At 44.9% G+C, this 27,297-nt stretch overlaps 1 protein-coding gene across 21 annotated transcripts in view; it reads right to left on the bottom strand.

Moving 5' to 3' along the window:
- PKHD1 (PKHD1 ciliary IPT domain containing fibrocystin/polyductin) overlaps positions 1–27,297 on the bottom strand; it is a 466,962-nt gene that overhangs the window by 88,319 nt on the left and 351,346 nt on the right. For 18 of the 21 annotated variants that reach the window (XR_012157891.2, XR_012157890.2, XM_073335719.2 and 15 more), the window contains 3 exons: positions 9,246–9,381; positions 8,112–8,199; positions 2,717–2,824 (listed from right to left, as the gene is read on the bottom strand). Coding sequence is in view for 16 of the 21 variants with exons in the window: in XM_073335719.2 (XP_073191820.1) it covers positions 2,717–2,824; positions 8,112–8,199; positions 9,246–9,381 (332 nt within the window). In the remaining 5 variants the exon portion in view is untranslated. Of the gene's footprint in view, positions 1–1,981; positions 2,431–2,716; positions 2,825–8,111; positions 8,200–9,245; positions 9,382–27,297 lie in introns of all 21 variants that reach the window. The other 3 variants (XR_012157896.2, XR_012157894.2, XR_012157893.2) reach the window with 2 other exon arrangements.

The following is a 27,297-nucleotide window of genomic DNA, read 5'->3' as shown; positions in this document are numbered from 1 at the left end:
GCTTATGCTCAAATAAATTTGTTAGTCTCTAAGGTGCCACAAGAACTCCTGTTTTTTATCCAGTTGAAACTACACAAGCAAAACTGGGTGGGCAGAATGCAATCTCTTGGCTGAAATTTAGCCAGATCACCTGGGCCAACAAACAACCCCCTGTTATAACCTGATTTTGTCATCAATCCCAAATCTACAACTCTATTGACTTTAATGGAGATTTATTTAATGTACTTGTCTGAGTTGTATTTTCAATACAAATGTCTAAGAAGCTTATTTTCTGATTTACTTAAAAAACACACACACACAAACATTGGCAGGTGGGGACTTGAAGGCAGGTGTAGTACCTGAAACTACTTTTATTTGAACTTGACTAGATTTCAGCTTGCCCTTGTCCCTTTAAACAAACTCAGGCTTCATCGGAACAATGTGGCAAGCAAATTGCAACTGACCAGAAGTGGCCTACAGACGTTTACACATAGGGACTTTTAGCAACAGTGGATCAAGGTTTCTCAAGGTACATCTACACTACAATTAAAAACTCATGGCTGGTCCATGCCAGTTGACTCAGGCTCATGGGGCTGAGGCTAAGGGGCTGCTTAATTGTGATGTAGCTATTCGGCCCAGGGTCTAGGCCGCTGCAAAGTGGGAGGCTCTTAGAGCTTGGGCTGCAGCCTGAGCCTGGATGTCTACACCACAATTAAACAGCCCGTTAGCCTCAGCCCCATGAGCCTGAGTCATCGGGCAGGGGCCAGCCATGGATGATTGAAGTATAGACATCTAGGACTCAAATGAAACCAGAATTTAAGGGCTGGATCCAACTCCTTTTTATTGAAGTCAATAGTAAGATTCTCATGGACTTAAAAGGGAGTTGGATCAAGCTCATATAGACCCATATCACTACAGGGAATGATACCCAGAAGCAAATAGCAAGCTTATGCAACACTGGGTATGTCTGCTCAGCAATCACAGAGGTGACTGCAGTGGCTGGCATACTCATGCTAGCTTTAATCTAGTTAGCATGGCTAAATGTAACAGTGAAGACACAGTGGGGCAGGCTTCAGCATGGGCTGTACAAGCATCTGGGGATATACTTGCATTGCCAGCTGCACTGAAGCCATACGGCTACACCTTCACTGCTATTTTAGCTCTGCTAGTTAGATTAAAGCTAATGCATGTATGCTAGCCTGTGCCATGATCGCACCTCTGATTGCAGTGCAGACATACTCGCCCGTGGATATAATCTGCTCTCTCCAACCAATGCCACTATTCAGTTGGGGCCTCCACATTCAGCACCAGCTGCATCTTCAAGGATCGCCCCATCTAGGAATCCAAAAGGGAGGTCAGAGGGCATGAATAATTATGGCAGGCAGCGCATGCAAAACTAATGACACAATTTGATCCCAAGTGCCTGGGAAATTTTGTTTTTTGTTAGTTTATCATAGATGCCAAGAAAGCATATGCTATAAATGTCCAGCATGCGGTACCCTCTCCAACAGGGTTCCCACTTGAGAATGCTGAAGGAGATTTAAAACGCAGAATTATCTATGTTACTCAGAGTGTATTTTTTATGATGCATGCTAAAAATGTACAGTATTCTGATTTAAATTAGTCAAAGATCATGCAAAATGAAACAGCTTTTCATGCTGCTGTCTGAAAAGATCTCTCAGCACAGTCCTTATTAGCTAAAAGTGTAACAAAAGGGATCCAGGTTTGACCTTCATTCAATGGGAAGATCTTCTAACTTCACTGCAGTAGCTTTTGCAGTGAATTTGCAACATATAACACTTCCACTTTATGGTCCAGAGCCTGTTGGGAGCTGAGTTCCTCCTGATGCCAGTGGGAGTGCAGGCAGTGGGAGCTGAGGGTCCTCAGGAACTTGCAGGAATGTACCCCATAGCAGAGCACAAATGCTCACAGTTTAAGGGGACATAGGTGAGTATTTTATGCACCACAATTTAGTCTTTCTAAACCTGGGGCCATTACACACCTGAGATGTTTAGACACTAATTTGTGATTTCTTAACATTTCAGTGAAATATTCCAGGCTGCCATAGAGCTGGATTAAGGCAATTCAAGGTCCTGGCCACACCATCACATGGGCTCCCCATGGTTCTGCCTCTACACCATGGCCTGAGACCCTCTGAGCAGAAACTCTTCCCTCAGGACCAACCAGGGTGCAACTGCTTCAGTGGGCGGACGGGGCCATCTGCACTCTCCTCTTCCTGCCACGAACACTGAGTCCTCTGCTAGATGGTGCTGGCAAGCCCCCTGCCCTGCAGAAGGGTGGGTCTTGGAGTTAACACTGCACCGAGAGGGATGGGGCAGTTCAGAGCTCTTGTTTCAGGCTCTCTGCAATCTCAGACAGACAACACTGTGTTGGCTTCACTCAAGTCAGGTTTCCAAGCTTTTCTTCACAACCATCACAACAAGAGACTTACTTTAAAAAAAAAAAAAGAAGGCTCAGATTCTGATATAATCACATGACTCCAGATTGTGGGGTCCTAGGCCCAGACTTGTAGGGCATAAGCCTGAATCAGGCCTTTGACTGCCAGTCTCGCTCCCTGACTGTTGTGTTCCAGTACATTGGGAGGTGAAACCAGTGCTTTGAGATATGCATACACATCGATCTCATTCCTTTCTGTGTTGCCTCTGATATGCTTTTAAAGACTTTTCCATGACTAAGGTAAAGCAAGAACAATGTGGAGATATATAATGGTCCTTACCTGGAGGTGAAATAACAGTGAAAATGAGGTACCAGTTTGAGCCTGAATTGGAGATTGCCAGGTTTGTAAAGCTAGCCCGTCCATCTTGAACCTCTACTCTGGTGTGCCCTGAACAGCAATACACAAGGACACTGGGAGTTAACAACCTTCTGCTGAACATCACCAAAAGCAAGCTCCTAGGTTGCAAAGAAAACTCTACAGGCCAGATCTTCAACTTTTGCAAATCTGCACAGCTTCTACAACTTTAAGAGCGCTACCCCAATATACACTAGCTGAGGGGGTGGCATCATGATCTCTGACACAAGTAAGAGATGCACATTGTTAAATTCAGAACCAGGTCCGACCTGCCCCAGAGTTCAGAGCAGACCAGGTCTAGGGTTATGGCTTAGCTCGCTATAGAGATAGGGCCTACCTATGAAGCTCCATTTCAGGGAGACAGGAAGTATGGGCCATTGATTAAGGTGTTAGGTTGGGGCCAGGGAGACCTGAATTCAATGTCCTGCATTACTGTAGACTTCCTGTGTGACCTTGGAAAAGTCACTTAGTTCCCCATCTATAAAATGGGGACAACAGCACTGCCCTACTTTGCAAGAATGGTGTAAGAATAAATCCACTGAAGACAGTGAAGTACTACGGTAGTGGGGGACAGGTAAGTACCTTAGACAGATCCAGAACCTCATTTTCCCAGAACTGGGGGCTGCGTGTATGCAATGATTTGGTTTGATCCAGCTCTAGTGTTAACATATCCGAATCTGAGAAGAATGATGCCACAGGCAATGGAGCTCTTAGGGGATTTTTAGTGGGATGTTGATTGTTATCCAAGCCAAAGAGACAGCCTCCAAGAAGCAGCAGCAGTTTATTGTTTTAACCCCTTTCCTGCTTCAGCCTCTCAGCTGTACCTGACATATGGGGAAGCTCTATAGGTCTGTTATGCCCTACCTGCGGGGTAAGTGAGTGGTATACAACTTTGAATTAAGGAGGGGATTTCTGATGTGCAAAAAACAACCGCGTAAGCTAATTCATTACAGCCAGACAGCTGCAACAACCACTGGGGCAGAACATTCCTTCCATTTTCTGCAGTACATTTTGGCCAGAAAACTAATTGTGCATAACTAGTGTAGCATGGAAGAGAGCCCCTTGCACACAGGCTATTAAACAGTCATCAGATGGCAGTGGCTTTTGATTATTCCAAGTGCTGCCTTCCTTTCAGAAGCCTTGGAATGACTCAGGCCATGAAGTTTCAATGGGATGGTTGTCATATGATCAAACAAACAAGTGGATCTGTCTCAGCTAGAAACTTGTAAGACAAAAAGTCGCTGTGAAATGATTTAAGACTAAATCATTGATTCTCCTGAGGCCTTCCACCTTGTGTTGTTATTTACACCTATGCAATATGGGTGTGCATTCTGACCCAGTAAGGTTTTACACCCAAATTTGCATTCACTATGATTTCTATCTCAGCAGGGTGATTTAAAAGATAGCCTGTTGCAGTATCAAGGGTATCTTCATTTATTTTCTGAGCCTTTGAGTACCAGCCAAATCTTGGGTTTTGTGGAATGCTGGCCAAATCTTGAGCTTCATGCAGGCTCATGGAATGAAAGTGGCAAAGTTCTCAAAGTTTGACAAACTTTCTAAATATTGACAGGTTTCAGAGTAACAGCCGTGTGAGTCTGTATTCGCAAAAAGAAAAGGAGTAGAGACTAAGAGACTAAGGTGCCACAAGTACTCCTTTTCTTTTTTCTAAATATTGATTCAGGTGAGGGTTAGAAATCAGAATGTCCTTAGGATGCTGGACTCAAACCAGAGATCACAAATAAAAACTCCCTTACTTGCTGAAAGCCTATATGCCATAAGTGCTTTCTTTATGAAACAAGTGCATTATAGCTGTGATAACTTTATATAACCATAAGACAACACAATATACCAGGTGAAGGTGCCTTGTTTGTCTACTTCTGGTAATTTTACTACTCTGGGGATGGGGACAGATCTTTACAACCATCTCTTGGACTCATCTTCAACAGGAAAGTTCATGCACACCACAAATTGACAGTACTGTTAAAGGGATGCAGGAAGGTTTTAAATTATGGGCCGGCTTAGGATACCCTTTCTCCTACTTAGTCATTCATACTTCACAACACAAGTAGCCCAGCGGACTTCAATGGAACTATTCATGGTACAAAGTACTATTCAGTATGAACAAGGGATTCATAGTCTGGGCTTCAGCTAGTAAGAATCCTAATTCTAGTAATATACACTTGTCAAGTATCAGGGGTCTCAGCCTTAAGCATTTCAGGTACATAATGCAGGCAAAACCCAGTACCAGCGCTGCCCACCTCACTTAACAGGACTTCTTTGAGAAGCCAATGCCCAGCAGCAAAGAGATTATTGAAATGGTACAATCACTGGTCAGAAGATAAACTTGGCAAGGGTTGTTGAACAGTGAGGGTCCGATCCAGCCCAGGGAAGCTGCAGAATGTTGGGTGCGGAAAGAGAAAATGAAAAGCAGTGGGAGTGCTGGGCAACTGCATGGCAGCCCAGCAACTGCTGCCTAGTAATCTTGGACAAGTCACTTCCCCTCTGAGTGGCTGTTTCCCCTGCTACCCACTGTCTGTTCTGTTCCCTTAGATTGTCGGCTTTTTGCAGAAAGAACTGTCTCGTCATCTCTGTATATGCAGCACCTAGCACCAGGATCGGCAACTTTGGCACATGGCCCGTCAGGAAAATCAGCTGGCGGGCCAGGATAGTTTGTTTACCTGCAGCATCTGCAGGTTTGGCTGACTGCAGATCCCACTGGCTGCGGTTCGCCGTTCCAGGCCAATGGAGGCCGTGGGAAGAGGCGCGGGCTGAGGGATGTGCTGGCCGCCACTTCCCGCAGCCCCCATTGGCCTGGAATGGTGAACCATGGGCAGTGGGAGCTGTGACTGGCCGAACCTGCGGATGCTGCAGGAAAACAAACCGTCCTGGCCCACCAGCAGATTTCCTTGATGGGCCACGTGCCAAAGGTTGCTGATCCCTGACTTAGCACAATGGAACCCAGATCTCAGCTGAGGATTCTAGCTGACACTGTAATATAAATGCTAATAATTAGTAACTTAGTCAGTGAATAGTCCCAATGATTTCAATAAAAATCTAGACTTCAACCTAGCAGTATGGATTTCCCCCATTGCCAGTGTCCGTTCTGGCTCTTCTGTTTATCTAGGTATTTATACGGCCCTCATGACCACACTATCTGCCTTGACTACCTATAGTGTTTTTGACTCTACTATTTAGCTCACTGTAACACCAGTTTTATAGAGGATCCTTTCAGCTGCATTCTAATGTTTTACAATTGCTATTCTGAGTCTACGATGAAGCCTTGAGTACTGTACTGTACTTCTCAACACAGACTATCTCAGCTTTTGGGCACATATGCTTCAAATCTCAGATTATTTTATTTATATTTATATATATATATATGAGTCTTCACAAAGATCTCTCAGGCAAGCTGGTATTTAACGCAGAAGCAAGCTAATTTGGAGCTAAACTACTTTACATGAGGCAGTTTGACTGCTGTCAGATGAAGCAGGCTCAATGCGCTAGACGGATCCATTTCGATTAAATGCTACTTTCATATGCTTCAAAAGACGAGCGCAATAAGGACGTTTGTCAAAGGAAAAACTGCAGCAAACTATTACATGCAGAACATCTGTACAGCACAATTCATTCTTTGCTGGAGTTTATTGACTATTAATTTGATGCATGTATCTTTTAAAGAATGTAAAGTGCATTTCTTTTCGGTGACTATTCTTTTTTTGAGTCTTTTACTTCCATTTGTTTTTAATTTCTCTCTTTTTCTCCCCTTCACGATTTTTTTCGTTTCGAGTTGCAAAATGGGGAGGGAAAAAAGGTTGTTCTTTCCAAATGAACAGCAGATTTTTATAAAGCTTATTCAAAAGTCACGTGAAACAGAGAAATGTGACACAGGGGATCTGAGGATTTCACTCTTAGGCTATTGGTTTCAATCCAGCCTAGATCGGTAGTGACTGAACCTTGTCGTCATTTGGCGGTTGTTCTGTGGACACCTGACAAAACCAACCCCACAACTGACACTGTGGATCATATCCTCAGCTGCTGTAAACAGCCATAACAACTTTGATTTCCATGAAGCTAAGCCAAAGTGAGGAAATGGCCAGGTTTTTGATAATCTCAGCAGGTAGGCCAAGAAATTAATAGATTCATAGTTTTTTTTTAAGGCCCAAATGGATCCTTGTGATCATCAATTACCATTTTTGTACATAGCACAGGCCACTGAATTTCACCCAGTGATCCTAGCATCTAGCAACTGGTGGTTGAACTAGATCCTGGAAACTGCCTGCCCCTTACACTTTCCTGGAAATGGTCTTGGCAAGTCGAAGTTCAGGCACATTCAACCTGATTGTAAACCCAAAAGCTTCCCATGGTAAGAACCCTGACTTTTCAGCAGGGACATTGCTTGTTTGCCTTTTGAATTTGAGCTGGAAAAAGACGGTTTCAGCCAAGCTGAACAGAAAAGTCAAAATGTTTCGTTTTAACCAGACTACATTTTTTTAAAACTTTTCCATTTGCTGAAATTTTGTGAAAAATTTCATTTTTGACTCAACAGAAATGATTTTCTTTTCATTTTTCAGAATTGCCAGAGATCCAAAAAAAAATCCATTTGCCCAGCTCTATTTTGAACCTTGCTCAGTTCAGGCAGTGAAGTTAGCATGGTCAATTTTATGCTGTGTTTATAAGCAGCTTCTGTTTCATGGTTTCATGCACCACACTGTGATGTCTGGGTTTCCAGCTCAGCACAGTACTTACGCTGGGGCCTAAATGTAAGCATGTAAGTGAGCCTTAATAAGCCCAGAGGGAATATTCACTTAAAGTTAAACATGTGCTTACGTATTTTGCTAAATCAGGGCCAGAAGGGGAATGTTTAAATCTCCCACTAAAACTTTTTCTCATTGGAATATACTACATTCAAAACAAAAACAGGTAGATATTTCTATTCATATTAGGTCAAATACTCTGCTGGTATAAAATTGATGTCGCTCCATTGACTTTAATAGAGCTATGCCAACTAACACCAGCCTAGCTCTGGGCTATATGGATTTATAATTTTCCATCCGTTCTCTTTTTTCCCCAGGACCTATATTTTGGGTCTTCTCTACTGGACAGTGTTTCTAAGTTGACAGGGCATGGAAACACATTCTAAAGCTGTTTTTCTCCTAATACCCATGTGAGCAGCCCATCACACTTCTTCAAATCCAGCCTTCTCTTTTTAGCTCAATGATGAGCCTTAAACCTGATTCTTTCTTCAAAAGAACCTCCTCAAATTGTAGCCATCACTTCTAGTGGAGGCTTCCACCACAGCATATCCAAAACATATCCAAACCTTTCAACACAGCCTCTGAAGAGCCCTTGAGACAGGCTGTCATGACCCATGGCTCTGAGGGCAGACCTAATGTCTCAACTCTCCGACCCTGCGAAGAAGAAAAGAAAGGAATAAAAGGTTTGTTCAGTTTTTTCTGCAGAAAAATGGGAATCATTTTATTTCTAAGGCAACTTTCATCTATTAATCCCTAGCAGCAAGAACAGCATGTATTTACATAGTATGTGTTACAAATTGCATCGTACAAAGTATTGTATTTACTACAGATGAGCCTAAACCTAGAGTTGCCAACTCTCACTGCTTTATTGTGAGTCTTGCATTATTTGGTGCTTCTCACAAAGCCTCAGTTTCTAAATGAATGTGATTAGAAGAAAATCTCAGCTTTAATTTTTTAAAAAAGGACATTTTTAGCTTTCCTGGTTACAGGGAAAAACTCAAAAATGTGAACCCTAAAGAGTATGACACCATAAGACAAATAAAAAGGACCCCAAAATATTGTTTTTTAAAATGTCATGATTTTAAATCTAAGCTCGTGATTTTGGGGAGCCCAATTCATGATTTTTGAATGCCTGGGGATAGCAATGCTGTAAACCACGGAGTCCAGTTCTGGATCCAGACACAAACTTCCCCAAAACCTGTTTGGATTTGATATCACAGTTCAGGACACACCTGATCTGCAACGTTCATACCCAGGTCTATGTAGATATTTGCCTACGATTTTCCCAAGTAGGGTAAAGGGGACTGATTCATAATAGAAGCGAAATGCAAAGTAGCAACAGGAAAATAGGGAGATGTGGGATTCCAGTTAACCCCAACATACAGTTCAGTGTTGCCAACTCTAGTGATTTCATCATGAGGCCCACAATATTTCATGTTTTTCTTTATGCCTCAGCTTCAGGGGTCAAGAGATTGCATGCGAATCTCAGCTTCAAAAAAGGAAATTTTTAGTCCTCATAGTTGAGAAGAAAGGCTTGAAAACATCACCTGCCTATACCCCAAAGAAAAAGAACCCAACATTTATTATTAAAAAATAAATCCTGTATTTCTAAGCCAATCTGATGAGTTTCGAATGCGTGGGGTTGACAATACTGCCCGCAAGTAATAGAATCATACCCCTGTAGGGAGGCAAATCACTACCTGCTTATCCAAAAAAATAATTTGTGGCTGAACAGGAAGCTCCTTCTCCATTTCTCCATCAGAGGGCTGTACCAGGACAGAGATATTATAGGGCCTCACATACAGGCAACCTCCAGGAGGTAGACTGCTTCCGTTTCTTCCTCATGCAAAGCAACATGGAAAAAAATCACCATATTATTAAGGATGATTTTAAAATACCTGATTCCAACCCCCGAGGCAATTCCCTAGATACCCCTTCTAACTAGATATTGCTCTCCATTCGCAGAACTTCATGCTGTTTTCAGTCCAGGTGGAATGCTCAGTGTTTCATACCAATTTGAATTAACATTGCTAATAAGATTTAATAAGACACTGTCAAGTTCCCAGTAAGTTTCTTTAATATTACAGTAGGACTTTGAGACTCCATGTGAGACCAGGGCCTCATTGTGCAAGGTACTGCACATACCCATCGTAAGAAACTATCCCTACCCCAAAGAGATTACAATATAAACAAAGGATTCCCAATTTATCATCCTTAGTTTACAGATGGGGAACTGAGGTACACAAAGATTAGTAGATTTGTCCTAGGTTCGCACAGAATTGTGCAACTGAGGTAGGAATCAAACCCATAAGGCACTCAACTGCGATTCAGGAGCCCTGAGTTCTGTTCCCAGTTCTACCACAGGCCTGCTGGGGGACCTTAGGCAAGTAACGTCACATCTCTGGGCCTCTGCTTTACCTAGCAGTAAAATGGGGCTACTGATGCTGACCTCCTTTATAAAGTGCGTTGAGATGTAGGACTGAAAAGCTCTATACATTATCTCCTGAGTCCCAGTCCACTGCCTTAACCATAAGACCATCCTTCCTGCACATTCAAAAACATGGACTCTACAAAAATCATCCTGACTGGCAAGGAGCATTCATAGAATCATAGAATATCAGGGTTGGAAGGGACCTCTGGAGGTCATCTAGTCCAACCCCCTGCTCAAAGCAGGGCCAATCCCCAACTAAATCATTCCACTGAGTATCCCTGAGGTCTTCTAAAAACAGACACTCGCCTTCTCCAGCACAAGGACAATATGTAAGGCTGCAGATCTGTATTGCACTCCTTTATTCAGAGACAGGGTGGATTAGGTAAGATCTTTTATTGGACCAACTTCTGTTGGTGACAGAGACAAGCTTTCTAGCCTAGACAAAGTTCTTCTGTGTAAGCTTGTCTCTGTCACCAACATGTCTAATAAAAGATCTTTCCTCACCCACCCTCTCTCTTTTATATCCTGGGTCCAACACGGCTGCAACTAAACTGTACATTCCTTTCTCCAGTGATTTTGTGCTTCTGTCACTTGTATCACGGTATTTTAATGTGCAGAGATACACAGACACCACTTTAAAAAGCCATTGCTATTCCAAGAGTGAAATTTAAATTCAAACATCCTGAGAGAAGGCTTTTGCAGTTGAATAAAGAAACAACACTTTATTCTGAGCCCATATCATTTCATTCCCTTCTCAGTACTTCATGTCATTTAGCATCTTCTTTTTACATACATATATACCTCTAATCTACCATTGCAGTGAAGGGAGGCGACTGGGGGGTTGACATTGTCTTGCAATGAAACTAGGAAAGCTATTCATTCAGCTCTCTAGTGTTTGCTTAAAAGTGGTTACAAACAAAAGATTTATTGAGGACCAATTCGCTTTGGTTTAACTCAGTTTCTTCAGACTGTTTCTTTGCATTACAAAGCAGAGCTCCCCTGGGCAAACTGCATTGCAGCTTAATGCAAAGATTGGGCCAAGCCACAAAGCTACTAATAGTGGCCAAAGTTTTCAGGGGCAGTGGCAAGTGGTAGTCTAATGCATCGGGCCTCAGAGACCTGGGTGCTATTCTTGGCACTGACCTGATGTATAATCTTGGGCAAATCATCCTCTGTGCCTCCATTTCCCTTTCAACACTTTATCAGTTTATCTTGGAAGTTCTGTGTGGCAGGGACCATCTCTAACCATTTTATATACAGTGCCTTGCACAATAGGGTCCCGATTTCAGTTGGGGCACTACTATAATGTTCATAATTATGATATTCGTGGCTCAAATTGAGACACTTCACAGGGGAGGGATTTTCAGAGAGTGGGTGTCCGTCACGTTCTGAAAACCAGGCCCCTTTAATAAGCCCCCAAGTTGGGTAGCCAGCAATTGACAAGCTACTCGTAAACACCAGTGACTTTTAGAACTTGGTGAGAGGCAGGGTGGTGTCTAGGGGACAGCATACTGGCTGGGGAGTCAGGACAAGTAATGACAAAGCTTTTATAGTTTCAAGGAACAGCCTCCTAAAACGTAGTGTTGGGAGCAGCCATTGACACTTCCTGATGGCAGTAACACTCCTTCTGTGGATTCATTATTAGGAAAAAATCACCCATAGCTTTTTTTAAAAAAAAAAAATATGGGTGGGTGATTAGGACCCAAACAACCCAGCAGAGATTGACATTTATGTGCTGTGTACTCAACCCTGATTCTTGCTGGGCTGGGGCCCTGAGTATGTGGCACAATGAATTTACATTCCTGCAAGGGATGTCTAGGACAGAGGGACAGCAGCCTGCTGCTCTCCTGATGATTTGTGCCAGAAGGAAAATAGGCTTGTCAGCCATTCCTCTGCATCCCTTCCTCACAGCTAGCCTGCTGCTCCATACAAACTCCAACCGGTGGTGGAGTGGGCAAAGCTGCCTCTCCCAGTCTGATCAGTGCTGAGGGAAGAGCATGTTTTCCTGTCACAGGTGCTGGCAGGGAAGCCCAGTGCTGGCAGGGAAGTGGGCTGGGTTGGCATTCCCTGCTGACAAGGATTAACAGGAAAGCAGGTTAACCTGTCAGTCTCCTGAAGATCTCTATGGGGTGCATGGGCAAGATGGCTCTGCCCATGAAGTCCTGGCCAGTGGAGAAGCCCATGCCAGCTTCTGAAACATATTACTCCACAGGGAGTGGTAGCACAGAACATACTGAGGCCTGTCGGAGAGCAGATGTCTCTTACGCAGAAACAGGGAACTTAAGTGTGGCAGAAGGAAACTGGAATAAGCGGGGCACGTAGAAGGATGCATCATAAGAACTGAAGCGGTAAAGGGAGAAATTGGACTGCGCTGACAGAAGGAAATTAAGATGTTCTCGTAGTCACTGATCCTGCACCATTGAAGTCAATGAGTTGGCAATTGACTTCAAGGGGGGAAAGGTTCAGACCCGCAGACCTGATCCAAAGCAGATTGAAATCAATGGGCATTTTTCAATTGACTACAGTGGGCTTTGGATCAGGCCCAGGGGTAGGGAAGACAGGACGGGAAATTAAGAAGCATTCAGAAGTAACAGAAGAGAAGGGGAAGCATTTGAGAGATCAGTGATATGTGGGGTGCAGTACATGTAGAATCCTAGTGTTTTCTGTTGGGAGTGAAACAACCGCAGGTGTGGGGAAAGGACATGGATGGGGAAGGAGGTGCATAATTCGGGTTGCCAATTTTGGTTGGAGGTATTCCTGGAGGTCTAATCATATGACATAATCTTTAATTAAAGATTAATCTTTAATTCCTGGAAGCTCCAAGACAATCCTGGAGGGTTGGCAACCCTATGCATAACAAAGGCAGGAGGAGACATGCAGACTACTGATTACCCCTGATTCAGAGTCACATAATATGGCTCTTATCATTCAGCAACAATGATGGGACAGTGGGCGCGTGGGCTCTCAGAGAAGCCTGGGGACAGGATAGGACCCCTCCCTAGTACACAGGTGCAGCCAATCAAGACTATGACAAAACAACCTTCCTAGATATACACACACACACACAGAGCACAAAGCTGAAGAAAGAAATTCAGCTTGGAAGCAGGCTTCAGCTTTAGGTTTCTTTGGTTTTGTTGGCAGCAAAACAAAAGAGGTCTTTAAAAATAACATCAATAATGTCCTTTTATAAAGGCTGGGCAGTTGATTGAAGTGTGGTGTCGTGGTCAGAACGTGACCCTGGGAGCCAGGCGTTCTGATTTGCCTCCCTCTTTGACACAGGGCAAGTCACTTAGGCCAGACTTCTAAAACTTGGGCCCCTCAATCCATACCCTAATTCTGCAGGGAGCATGTGCTGACAGTGAGCTATGAAAGAAGCCATGTGTCCCATGCCCTGGAGGTTAGAGTCTGTGAAGGCAGGGAGCTAAGCAGAGGAGATCTAATAGTTCAGGGGACTAAAGAGGAGGGGCAAGATGATAGTGTGAATTGGAATAATAAACAAGTGACTCCGTTAGCCTTTCTGAACCAAACTGGACTAAAAGAGGCAACTCCAATGACGAATTGGTTTGGGTTTCTCTATTTCGAAAGCAATGGAAACCTTCTGTTACAAACTGGGCATGTGGGGCAATCCAGTGTATGAGAAAGGATTGGATAAGCGAGACAGATTCAAGAACATGGATTAACTTGTGGTTCCCAGTCTTTTCAGGCAATTTATTTTTCTACAAATAAATCAAAAATAGCACCTAAAGACCCCAACTAACATCTGTGCCCTATCGTGCTGGGTGTTGTACATACACATTGTCAGAGACAATCCAAGCCTATGATCTAAACAGATGAAGGAAGTATATTATCCCTGTTTTACAACTAGAGCAAGGTCGCATATTTAAGAAGCCTGTTTCAGAGCCAGTGGTTGACCCCAGATCTCTCAAATCCCAGACCATAAGGCCAGCCTTCCCCTCTTGTCCAAGTGTTCCCAGTTGACTATCATGAGGCCCCAGCTGACCTGAGGACTGGAAGAGCGCAGCTCCCCATCACAGGAGAACATCTGCAAACCTGAGTGGTAAGCCGACAGCAGCAGTGCAGCAGGACTCAGCAGAGTGGAGTTAGCAGCTTTTCAGCGCCACGTGTTCTGCGGCAAGAGTGCTGCTTTTCTTTAAACAGGCACTCCGTGTTATTCAAGGGCATGCACCCTGCAGAGCAGGTAGGAGCTGAATGTTCCAAAACTATAGGGCGGGGAGTTTAGAGCACCAGTAACAAACATCCTGAAAGCTCCCTGGTCACATCCATTATTAACTGGGAACCAACGGAAGTACCCCTATTCATCATGCCGCCGACTAGCAGCTAGGAACTAAGTCAAGCTTCTTCCCTAACACACTCCTTAAGTTTACTGTTGGAGAAACATCTTTTATTAAATGTAAACAGCACCACGCCGAAGGTCGGAGTCTTGGTGGTGCAGCGTATCCCAAGGTAATACCACTTTAAGCTCCATATAAACTCTTAAACAGTTTCTATCCTAAAACCAGACCGTAGGTGGTACAGTTTTTTACGATATGTTATAATAGTGCAATAAATCTGTTAGCTTAAAATCGAATCTCCGTGGCCTTTTAGAGAAATCATCATTAAATGCAAGGCCCTGTTAATGATGCCATCCCAGTGAAATTGTTTAATCTGCTAGGGGGGTGAAAGGTCACCAAATGAATTTTTTATAATACATCAACTTGACACGCAATAGGGAAAACTGTAATAGATAAAAGCAAAGGAAAAGGGCACTGTCTTCTTCTGATAGGTCAATAGCAGCCAAGAGAGTCACTCATCCACTTTTCCTTCACTACTGTGCTCCTTTTCCATTTAATATGGACACCCAATTAATACCTCAGCACCATAGACAACCTCATTTTAGGTGAATTATAGCAATTTCTTCCCCCTTCTCCGAAATGAAAGTGATCACAATACATCATAGCATTGTGCGAATTAACGTTAATTGATTTGAGTTACCAAGCACTGATGGGCCACTTCTATAATCTGGGCCTTATTGGGAGCTGGAAGGGATGGAGGGAAGATTAGATTGCACCGTCCGTTGCTTTGACGACGGCAGTCACCTGACGGCTTGTTAGACAGTTGTAAGGTTCTATTGCAGGCCCCAGTGGGGTCGTCAGTAAACTGGAGTGATGTCCAAACATCATTACACGCTGCTCCAATATTAAAGCAAAGGGATTAGCACCTTATTGCAAGCAACCTGGATTTGTCATTGTGCTGTCGTTATCCAATTTCCAGCTGATAATGTGACTGTGGCCTGCGGGCGTGAAGTCCTACAGCCAAACTAGGGTATACAGAAAAGGAACCCAAGTCCCCAGCACCCAAAAACATTTAACCCCTAACTCGCCAGCTTTCTACAAACAAGGCATGTGGAAAAAAATTAATGGTACATTAAGCAACACTCAGAACAAAGTGAAATGGGGAAGCTACAATATTGAGGGCCTGGTTCTTCCCTCACTCACACCGATTTGACTAGTCTCACTCCATGGAAGTGAATGGTTCAGCATGGGAGCAACTCCAATGTAGAGGAGGAGAAAATCAGCCCCTCCGAGCTGAGGCTGTCACGGTGCCACCACTTAGCTCAGCTGTACGCACGTGGGGACTGTAGCACATGGAGATCATTGTACAAGTTGCCATGAGAATCAACAATGACACTCCCTTCCTTTCCAGAAGCTATGTCTCCCACTCATTGTTAAGGGGAAACCTGGTCTGTGAGCAGCTTATGTAAAATAGGTGATAGTAGGAGACAGATCTCTTTTCAAATACCATAGAAAAGTGACACATGGTTTTAATCACCTGTGGTTTAATCCCTGAGCACGAGTGGCATTCATAACTCCTAAAGGAGTTGCTTCTTGCTTCTCAGGATCAGGCCCATTCATTTTAAAATGGGAGTTAGTAACAGACAACCCCCCCCCACACACACACACACACACTTGAGGAGCTGTACTGGTGTCATCAACTATCAGAGTGCAGCTTGATTGATCATATCTCCCCAATGGAGTCAGAACCCCAGTTTTTCCCATACAGATCGGTCTGGTGTTATATGTGAGATGGAATTGACCCTCCCTCTCCTAGCTCCTTCCCATCCACTCCACCCCTCCCCCTTACCTTCTCCTCCTCCTCTGCTTGCTCTGCTGCTACCCCTTCTGGTCCATCTCTCTTATTCCCTTCTCTCCCTTTCTTTCCCCTTCCCACCCTTGCCCTAGCAGCTGATCTGGAATCAGCTGGCTCTTGGAGAGCTATTGCCTTAGCAGCTGCTGTTTCAGCAGCAGTTGCAGCCGGGGTACGACTTTAATTCTCATCCCCTGACTCTTGTAATTCACAGGTGTCACCCTGGAGTGTGATCAGTGCATTTCCATAGCTGCCAGGCATGGTATGACACTCTGAGTAAGGACGGCTTTTTAGATAGGTTTACTATGTACAGTAGATATTAAACAGAGGGTAGCTTCAAATAAGGCTCAGTCTGAGGATGGCTCAGGGGATTGGTAATGGGTAAAAGACTCTTTAACTCCTAAGTCACTGGAATGAATCCGGGAATAGTGGGACAGAAAACTACAGAATAAAGACAAGTTTCAGAGTAACAGCCGTGTTAGTCTGTATTCACAAAAAGAAAAGGAGTACTTGTGGCACCTTAGAGACTAACCAATTTATTTGAGCATGAGCTTTCGTGAGCTACAGCTCACTTCATCGGATGCATACCATGGAAACTGCAGCAGACTTTATATATACACAGAGAATATGAAACAATACCTCCTCCCACCCCACTGTCCTGCTGGTAATAGCTTATCATTATGCAAGGTAGCCTGTGTCCTCTTGTTTTTTCCTACCCCCGCCCCAGATGTTCTGGTTTAACTTGGATTTAAACTTGGAGAGTGGTCAGTTTGGATGAGCTATTACCAGCAGGAGAGCGAGTTTGTGTGTGTATGGGGGTGGGGGGGATGTGAGAAAACCTGGATTTGTGCAGGAAATAGCCCAACTTGATTGTCATGCACATTGTGTAAAGAGTTGTCACTTTGGATGGGCTATCACCAGCAGGAGAGTGAATGTGTGTGGGGGGGTGGAGGGTGAGAAAACCTGGATTTGTGCTGGAAATGGCCCACCTGATGATCACTTTAGATAAGCTATTACCAGCAGGACAGTGGGGTGGGAGGAGGTATTGTTTCATATTCTCTGTGTATATATAAAGTCTGCTGCAGTTTCCACGGTATGCATCCGCTGAAGTGAGCTGTAGCTCACGAAAGCTTATGCTCAAATAAATTGGTTAGTCGCTAAGGTGCCACAAGTACTCCTTTTCTTTTTACAGAATAAAGATAATGGGACCTCAAGAAGGCAGACTTAAGCAAACTCAGACCATGGGAAGCAAGTCTAGGGGAAAAAACAAGTTCAGGAGAGTTTGTAGTGTTTTAAAGAGACATTATTAAGGGCACAAGAGCAACCTATGCCAATGCATAGAAAGATAGGAAGTATGGTAAGAAACCCATAAGGGCTTAAGAACTTCAACAACCTGAAGCTCAAAAATGAGTCAGATGAAAAGTGGGAACTAGGTCAAATGATGAAGGATGAATAAAAAACAAAAACCAAAAAAATAAACCCCACAAGCACGTAGGGACAAAATTAGAAAGGCCTAGGCACAAAATGAGATTAAACCAGCAAGGGACATAAAGGGTACCAAGAAAACAGCAATGAAACAGTCTGAGCCCAGTGAGCAAGAGTCAGTTAGCATAGCCCAGCCATGGGTTTTTCTTTGCTGTGTAGACAAACCCTTAGTGAACTCATGGAGAACAGAAGAGATCCCAGAGGACTGGACAAGGGCAAGCATAGCACCTATCCGTACAAAGGAGAATAAGAACAACCCATGGAATTACAGACCAGTCAAATTAACTTTGGTACCCAGAAAGATAATGGAGCAAATAATCAAATAATCAATTTGTAAGCACCTAAAAGATAATAAGGAACAGTCAACATGGATTTGTCAAGAACAAATCATGTCAAACCAACCTAAGATCCTTCTTTGACCGGGTAACAAGCTTTGTGGATAGGGGAGAAGCAATAGCCATGATATATCTCAACTTTAGTAAGATGTTGTGTCACATGACCTTCTCATAAGCCAACTAGAGAAATATAGCCTAGATCAGGGGTCTCAAATACACGACCCATGGCGATATTTCCTGCAGCATGCCAAGCTCCCCCTCCCCCTCCCCCCAGAGTTATTTCCTGCCGGCCACCAAGCTCCCCTCCCCACCACTCTCCCTCCCCGCAGTGCACTGCGTCCCCACTCCTCTGCCTACCTTCAGGCACTTAGCGCTTTCCAGGAGGGAGGGGCGGGGAATTGGGGAAGGGGTTGGAATAGGGATAGGGAGGTGGCGGAGTTGGGGCGGGGACTTTGGGGAAGGGGTTGGAATGCGGGCAGGGAAGGGGTGGGAAGAGGCAGAGCAGGGGTGGGGGCTCATGGAAGGGGTGGAGTGGGGGCAGGGCTGGGGGGTGTCAGTGATGCGGCCCTCGGGCCAAAGTACTAGTCCTCATGTGGCCCTCCTGGTAATTCGAGTTTAAGATCCCTGGCCTAGATTAACTTACCAGAAGGTGGGTGAAAAAGGGGTTGGAAAACCGTCCCCAGAAGGTAGTTATCAATGCTTCACAGTCAAACTGGAAGGGCATATTGCAGGGGTCGGCAACCTTCAGCACACAGCCAGTCAGGGGAATCCACTGGCGGGCCACAAGACATTTTGTTTACGTTGACTGTTCGCAGGCACGGCCCCTCGCAGCTCCCAGTGGCCACAGGTCACCATTCCTGCAGCTCCCATTGGCTTCCCGAAGGTCCCATTGGCTGGGAATGGTGAATCACAGCCATTGGGAGTTGCAGGGGGCCATGCCTGCGGACAGTTAACGCAAACAAAATGTCTCACAGCCTGCCAGCGGATTATCCTGATGGGCTGCGTGGCGAAGGTTGCCAACCCCTGACATTTTGAGTGGGGGCCCGCAGGGGATTGTCATGGGTCTGGTTCTTTTCAATATCTTCAGATATGATCAGAGTAGTGGCATAAAGAGTACACTTACAAACACTGTGGAAGATACCACACTGGGAGGGGTTGCAAACACTTTGGAGGACAGGATTAGAATTTAAAATGATCTGGACAAACTGGAAAAATAGGATGAAATTCAGAAAGGGCAAATGCAAAGTACTCCACTTAGGAAGGAATAATCAATTACACAAATACAAAATGGGAAATAACTGCCTAGAAAGGAGTACTGCAGAAAAGAATCTGGGGGTTATAGTGGATCACAAACTATGAGTCAACAATTATAACAGTGATCACAAACTATGAGTCAACAATTATAATCCTGTCACAAAAAAGGTGAACATAATTCTGGGACATGATAGCAGGAATACTGTCGGCAAGACATAAGAAGTAATTTTTCTAACTCTACTCATCACTGATAAGGTCTGAACTGGAGCACTGTGTCCATTTCTGGGCACCGCACTTCAGGCAAGATGTGGACACACTGGAGAAAATTCAAATAAGTGCAACGAAAATGATTAAACATGACCTAGAAGGAAATTTTTTTTTTAAAATGGGGTTGTTTAGTCTGGAGAGAGAAGACTGAGAGGGAACATGATAATCTTTAAGTACTTTAAAAGCTGTTATAAAGAGGAGAGTGATAAATTGTTCTTCTTATCCACATGAACAGGACAAAAAGTACTGGGCTTAAATCACAGCAAGGGAGATTTGGGTTAGACATCAGGAAAAACATCCCAACTGTAAGGGGAGTTGAGCACTAGAACAAATTACCTTGGGAGATTGTGGAATCTCCTCATTGGAGGTTTTTAAGAACAGGGTAGACAAACACCTATCGGGGATTATCTAGATCGAGATAATACTTAGTCCTGTCCCAGTGCAGGGGACTGGATTATATGACCTATTGAGGTCCCTTCCAGTCCTACATTTCTATTATTCTGATTCTAGCCCAGGTTAGCAGCGGCCAGCAATTGTTGTCATCTGATGGCTATTCTGTGATGATATGAAACTGAGTCAATGTTTTATAGACGGTGTTTTACACAGAAGTTTGGAAACTTAGAAGAAAAGTATGTTTTCCTTCAAGGAACAAAGGCCCAGATCCTGAAAAGTATTTAGGTGACCCAATAATATCAGTGGAAGTTAGGCACCTAAATACCCTGGAAGCCCTGGTCTAAAGTAAAGGAAGGAGTAAATCATTTTGGGCAGGATTTTCCAAGGCACTTAAGAGATTTAGGCACCCAAATCCATTATTATCTGTATGTTGGTAATGCCCAGAAACCACAGCCATGGGTCAGAGCCCCATTGAGCTAGGTGCTGTACACATACATAAGAGGAAAAGAGAGTCCTTGCCCCAAAGAGATTACAGGCTAAATCAAAGTTCAGTGTGAGATGGACACCTAATTCTCCAGACTCTAATCCTGAACACTTCAGTGCTCAGCAATACCAGTGTCTATGAAACGTGCTCCCTTGATGCTACTTGGGGAGTCCCAACATTTCCTTTCACTGGATGGATCATTCCTAGAGAACAGCTACCAGCTGAGCATCCAGGAAAAGGGGAGACATTTTCTTCTGCCCAGGTCAATTTCCATGTTTAGTTGACTTTGAAAATGCAGCTAGTTCCAGTGGTCACGTGTACCAGTAAAGCCAGAAGGACTGAGCACAAACAGGACAACTGGATCTCATCTGAATGATCCAAAGAGCCCCTCAATGACAACTGGCAAAGGGTTTACTGTTCTGTAACAGCAACTCCTGACAGGCCTGACAAACTCACTACACCTAGCATGTTGCTTTCATAGTGTTTATCCATAAAGAATGTCATGTGAGGTATTCAGTACAAGCTGGGGTTTCAGCCAGACAAAGGATGTACGTTCACCTGTCTCCCTCAGTTCACATGTAAATTAAAAGTATTGTAAACCAACACGATGGAAGCCCAATTTGCATTAGAAAGCAACATGAGGATGTGAAGTCAACTTGGAGCCAGCACACTAGGGACTATGCCACCAGGGATCATCTTGACTCTGCGGACAAACAATGATGGTGGGGAATATAAGGGGGAGGCAAAAAGACACCACTTGATCCTGCCCCTGACGAAGGAATTAGGCTCTGTGATAAGATTAATGAAAATGGGATCTCCGTCAGCCCTGGTTGGAAAAGAAATGTGTGGTGAGACAAGACTGCTTTTAGGCAGATAGTTAGCCTGTTAAAGTTAAGTTTAGTCTCTAGAAAGCATGTACCGATTTTATTTTATATGTAACTCACACACCTCTAGGTTATACTGTTCTGTCCCATTGCAGGGGGAGGAGGAGGCGGAGAGAGAGAGAGAGTGAACGAGAGTGCGCACGCACAAGACATTGGACTTTTAGCTCATGTGGTAGAGGCTCATACACTAAGCTCTAGAGGCCCCGGGTTCTATCCTGCCCGCTGACGACCAGGGTCTGTCGGCGTTAGACTTACTCACTATTTCTCAAACCTTAATCGTTGTCAATAAACTTATGATTGTTTTCACTATAAATATAACTCAGCGCTGTGGTGTTATACAAGAACTGATCCTCATTTGAATCAGACAAACTGGTGTGTACACTCTGCCCTTGGGGATAGCAAACCTGGTATTTCTGTGAATAACCAGTGACAAGGGCTGGATGTCACAAGGGAATGCTTCAAAGGGGGCTTGAGGACTGGAGTGTGTCTATTGTTAACCTGCAATGCAAAGTGATATTGTGGGATGCAGCAACCAGATCTTTCACTCCAGTCTAATTCCATCACCAGTCCTAGCCTCCTGAAAGGGGCGGGGAGGAATGAGGGCAGGGCCACATTCTTTCTGCAGACCACACTGGGCAGCAGAGTTGGGACAGCACATGGGGGAGCGTACACCCCTCCTTTCCAAGGGTGTGGCAGGAGCACCCCGAGTCAGGTATGCTATCTCTAGGAGCCCCTGCCAGGGCAGTGGGACTCCACTCCCCCACTGGCCACGTGCAGTGGCTTCAATCCACAACCTAACCCTAAATATTTTTAACTACCTTTTCCCTCCATACAGTCACTTTGATGAAAGGCACTAAAATGACAGCGCTGGAGTCCACAGTCCTCCACGCATCCATAGACCTAGTGCAGCACGGGCAGCAGCAGGACAAGCATCCCCTACGTTGCCCCCACCACTGTGCCCCTGATCTGTGAAGACCAGCTTTAGTGGGGAGAGGAGGGTGATGGTTCAGGTGTGGTGGCCACTCTGTCCTTGGCTTCTCTGCTGAAAATGCCATCAAGGAAGCCAGTGAACATGGAGGGGGGGGTGTCATAAATATAAAGGGAAGGGTAAACCCCTTTAAAATCCCTCCTGGCCAGAGGAAAAATCCTCTCACCTGTAAAGGGTTAAGAAGCTAAAGGTAACCTCGCTGGCACCTGACCAAATGACCAATGAGGAGACAAGATACTTTCAAAAGCTGGGAGGAGGGAGAGAAACAAAGGGTCTGTGTCTGTCGGTATGCTGCTTTTGTCGGGGATAGACCAGGAATGGAGTCTTAGAACTTTTAGTAAGTAATCTAGCTAGGTATGTGTTAGATTATGATTTCTTTAAATAGCTGAGAAAAGAACTGTGCTGAATAGAATGACTATTTCTGTCTGTGTATCTTTTTTGTAACTTAAGGTTTTGCCTAGAGGGATTCTCTATGTTTTGAATCTAATTACCCTGTAAGGTATTTACCCTCCTGATTTTACAGAGGTGATTCCTTTACTTCTATTTCTATTAAAAGTCTTCTTGTAAGAAAACTGAATGCTTTTTCATTGTTCTCAGATCCAAGGGTTTGGGTCTGTGGTCACCTATTCAAATTGGTGAGGATTTTTACCAAACCTTTCCCAGGAAGTGGGGTGCAAGGGTTGGGAGGATTTTGGGGGGAAAGACGTGTCCAAACTACGTTTCCCAGTAAACCCAGTTTGAGTTTGGTGGTGGCAGTGGATATTCCAAGGAAAAAGGATAAAATTAATTTGTATCTTGGAGAAGTTTTAACCTAAGCTGGTAAAAGTAAGCTTAGGAGGTTTTCATGCAGGTCCCCACATCTGTACCCTAGAGTTCAGAGTGGGGGAGGAACGTGGATGCTTGTCCAATAAACACTGGGCTGAGACCCCCTCCAATTCATTTCACACACAGCCCATGAGATGGTCACAGCTTTCAGTCATCACAGAACTGGGATGAATCTGAAAGGCTCCATATTCATTACAGCCCAGTGAGCCATAACTTGAAGGTTTATTTTTTAAACTGTAACATTACTTCTATGGCTATTACGCCATTTGCCACAGCAATGTACTCTCTCTCTCCATCTCTCTTCCATATTATAGGCATCACCTATAGTTAAGATTGAATGACACCTTCCATTATAAGACACTGTTTTCAGTTCTTTATAACTTCACCAAATTAACGGTCTGTGCTGAAATTTCTCAGTCCGTGTGACAAAATTCTTACCGTTGTTTGGTTGACGTGCTATGTCATCTCTGAGCTTTGAAGCAGGGACCTAAATTTGTCCAGGGAGTTGCCTTGATGTCAGGGGTTATGTCTTTTGCTGTCCTCATGAAAATTTGACCAAGCTGAACCCAGTTATGAGCCTGACTCCATCTGTCACTCAGGACTGCAGAGGCTCCGCAGGAATTCCCCTGCAATTGCTCCTCCTGGCTATCGGAGGGTACTGTGGTGCCAGGCACCAGAACAGGGGGTAAGCTTACTGTCTCTCCTGCACTCTCCAGGCTCCCACTGCTGGCACCCAGACAGTGTAGAGGAGAAGCAGAAAGCAGCTGGAGTCAAATGCACAGGGGTAAGAAGCTGGGCCTTGGGGGCGGTAAGAGAGGAGACTGGGGCAAGGGGCAGGAGGGTTGGGGGAGACTGGGATGAAGAGGCAAGGGGGAGGATTCGAAGCAGGAAGGGCTGGGATGAGAAGCCAGGGCAAAGGGGACTGAGATGGGGAGTCAGGGGCAGGGGTGGGACTGGGATGGGGAGGAGGCTGAGGCTGGGAGTTGCCTGAGGAGCCATGGGGATTAGGGAGGGAAACTGAGTTGTCAAACCAAGGTGGGGGGACTGGGATGAAGAGCTGAGGGGCGTGGGAGGGGCTGGCAGAGCCACGGGCAGAAGGGGGAGATTTGGGTGGGGACACAAGTCGAAAGGTCTGTTACAGACAGACCCCTGAGACACTCCCCTGAGAACTTAGAATGGAACCTCAGATTGCTGAGTCTCAATATTCCTCCACTGTCAGCAAATAACTGAGAAACCCACTGGAAAAACGTGTGTCTCATCTCCCTCTAGTGGCTGGCCCTCATACAGGATGATAACCTACCACTGCTATCAGCAACGCCACTAGCTCAAGTGGTTCTAAACCTGCTAATGAACTATGTGGGAGTCCTGGTGGGTCCATATGATGGACTTTCCATTTTTTAAAAAAGCCTAAGAAATTACACACAGTAGGAATATAAAATATTAAATGGCTAACCGATAAGTATTAGTCTTACCGTTAATATATTGTAGCTAATGTTTAAAACAGATTGGCAGCAGCTCCAATCCCGGGCCTGATTGTGCAGGACCGGACAGCAGCCCCGGACCCTGATCCCCACTGTGTGGGGCCAGGCGACGGCCCACGATTGGATTCCTGCCACATGGGGGCAGGCAGCAGACTCCGACCTCTGTTGTGCAGGGCCAGGTGGCAGCCCCCAACCTGGAACCCCACCAGGCGAGGCCAGGAGGCAGATCCCTATCCCCGCTGGGCATGGCTGTGCAGCAGCACCAGCCCCAGCCCCCTGACATGTGGGGCCGGGCGGCAGTCCCCAGACCCGGACCCCTGGTGTGCAGGGCTGGGCAGCCGCCCCGACTGGATCCCTGCTACAGGGGCTGGGCGGCAGACCCCAACCCCTGGTGGGCAGGGCTGAGCAGCAGCCCCTGGCCTGGATCCCACCATGCAGGGCCAACCTGCAGACCCTGACCCCTGCCGCGTGGTTCTGTAGGGGGTGGGCAGCAGCCCTGATCCCAGACCCTGACCCCTGTCATGTTAATAATTAATTCACAATGTGCAGATGCATTATGACACAGGCTTTAACTACATACTATTATTTCCACAGAACCCCTGCCTCATTCAGTGCCAAGGATTCACTGAATGAGCAGCTCTGCAATATTTTGCTTTATCCACTTTGCTCAATGAGTGGCCCCAGGCCTTATTTATTGTGCACTATGCAAACCCTGCTCTGAAGACAGAATAATTTATTTCCATGTGTGTGCATGCATGCACGCACACACACACACACACACACACACACTCTCTTGGTATACAAGTATATTACTATTGTGCTTTCTCTGTCTTCCATGTAGCTATTAGCTGTCATCTCCCTCTCTCCTTGGTGAATCAGGAAGCAGCAGAATGAACTGACCCACATGTATCCGATGAAGTGAGCTGGAGCTCACGAAAGCTCATGCTCAAATAAATTGGTTAGTCTCTAAGGTGCCACAAGTCCTCCTGTTCCTTTTGCGGATACAGACGGACACGGCTGCTACTCTGAAACCTGACCCTAAAAAAGCAGTCAAATTGAAACCACATAAAGAAACGAGACAAATTATTTAAAATAGGTCTTGTCAGTATGATAAATAGTTCTGCTGTTGTAACCCACACACCTTCTGGGTGAGGTGTTCTGTCCCATCGAGTGGCACTGAGACCACTCAGAGCGAGAGATTAATGAGTCTCCTCTACATCCTTAACTAAGAGCCAATTGGCTTTTAGTTCATGCGGTAGAAGCTCATGCACTAAGCTCCAGAGGTCCCCGGTTCAATGCTGATGACCAGGGTCTGTCGGCATTACACTGTTATGCAGAGCTGTTGCTGCTAGGGTCCCCAGGGCTACCTTTAGCCATTTCCTTGTGAGTTGTGAACAGGGAGTCCCAATCTCTGTTGCCCAAAGCTTTGCGAAGCAGGGAGAACTGGGGGTCTGACATTGCAGGGCTGTTGGCCATGTGCTGGTGTAGGCTGTTAAATCTGCCCTAGAGATCTCTGAATCTCATTTGTTTCTGCAGAACACAGGTGTGGAAGAAAATTTCCCCCGTTGTGTGGAAAAATACACAATCTCTCATTATCCCAACCCCATTATCCCTGCCTGTGCTGGTGTGTATTGTCTAGACTCTAATGAGGGACAGACAGAGGGGATATTACATGTCCCAACAGGAAATATCTGATTTAATTTTACAGGTTAGCCAGGGCCTTATTATATCACAAGTGTCAAAGCCACAAGTGATGCCATAAAGTCTAAGACTGATGGGGAGTAATAAATAACACTACAGAGGAACCCAAGTGGTGAAGGACAAATACCTTCCTTAAGTTTGATAGTGTTTGTGTAACCCACTGGTGAGTGTGTGTCACAGATCCCCTTCTGTAGGATCAGGCCCTAATTTAGGGCCTGTCCCTGAAGATCCTTATTATTGGATCTTACTATTGAGTAGTTCCACTGATATCACTGAGATTGCCTATGGGAGTTAATACTACTCCCAGTAGTAAGTGTTTGCAGGAATGAGCTTTTAGACATAAACCTGAGAGGAAAATCTTACAGACTTTAAAAGAAAATAATATCCTTTCTATATGTGTTCTGAGTCACCCTGTAGAATTTAGTGAATCATCCTATAGAATTTAATAGTGAATTAAATCCTTGATCTATAGGCTAGTTTTAAAAAAAAAAAACAGTAACAAACACCTATGAAAAGGATCTCATTTTGTATAAAATTGTATAGGTTTTTAGAGTAATTTCTATAGAATCCTATTACATTTATATAGATTCCTACTAGTTAAAGCCCTATTGCTTTCTACAGGTTCTATAGAGCTTGCACAGTGAGGGGTGGCAGTACAGAAACAGAATGGGGAGAGGATATGGGAGATACAGAAATGTATCATCATCTAATATGCTTTACCCTTAAATACACACCCTCAGAGATCTTCTTTGTTTCCGTTGCTGGTGGGTTATTTCAATTAAATATTACAGTGGGCAAGCTGTGCCACCCCAGGAGCACCCAGCCAAAGGAATTGTGATGCAGAGAGTTATAATTTCTTCTCTGCTCCACAGGGGGAATAATCTGTGTCAGATCATTACGAGGCCCAGATTACACCTTTCCTGCCCCGGCTCAGTTCCATTGGCTGGTGTTTGGAAAGGAGAAAAGCTGAGGTTCTGTTCCCCTCTCCCTACCCATGTGTGTGGCGGGGCAGGGGTGGGACTAGTGCCCACGCAGGGCCTGCTCTCCCTTCACACACACAGACAGGTGGTGTGGGTGGCA

The sequence above is a fragment of the Lepidochelys kempii genome, chromosome 3, assembly GCF_965140285.1.
Source record: "Lepidochelys kempii isolate rLepKem1 chromosome 3, rLepKem1.hap1, whole genome shotgun sequence".
Lineage (NCBI taxonomy): Eukaryota > Metazoa > Chordata > Testudines > Cheloniidae > Lepidochelys > Lepidochelys kempii.
This window is presented reverse-complemented; position numbering and strand designations above follow the sequence as displayed.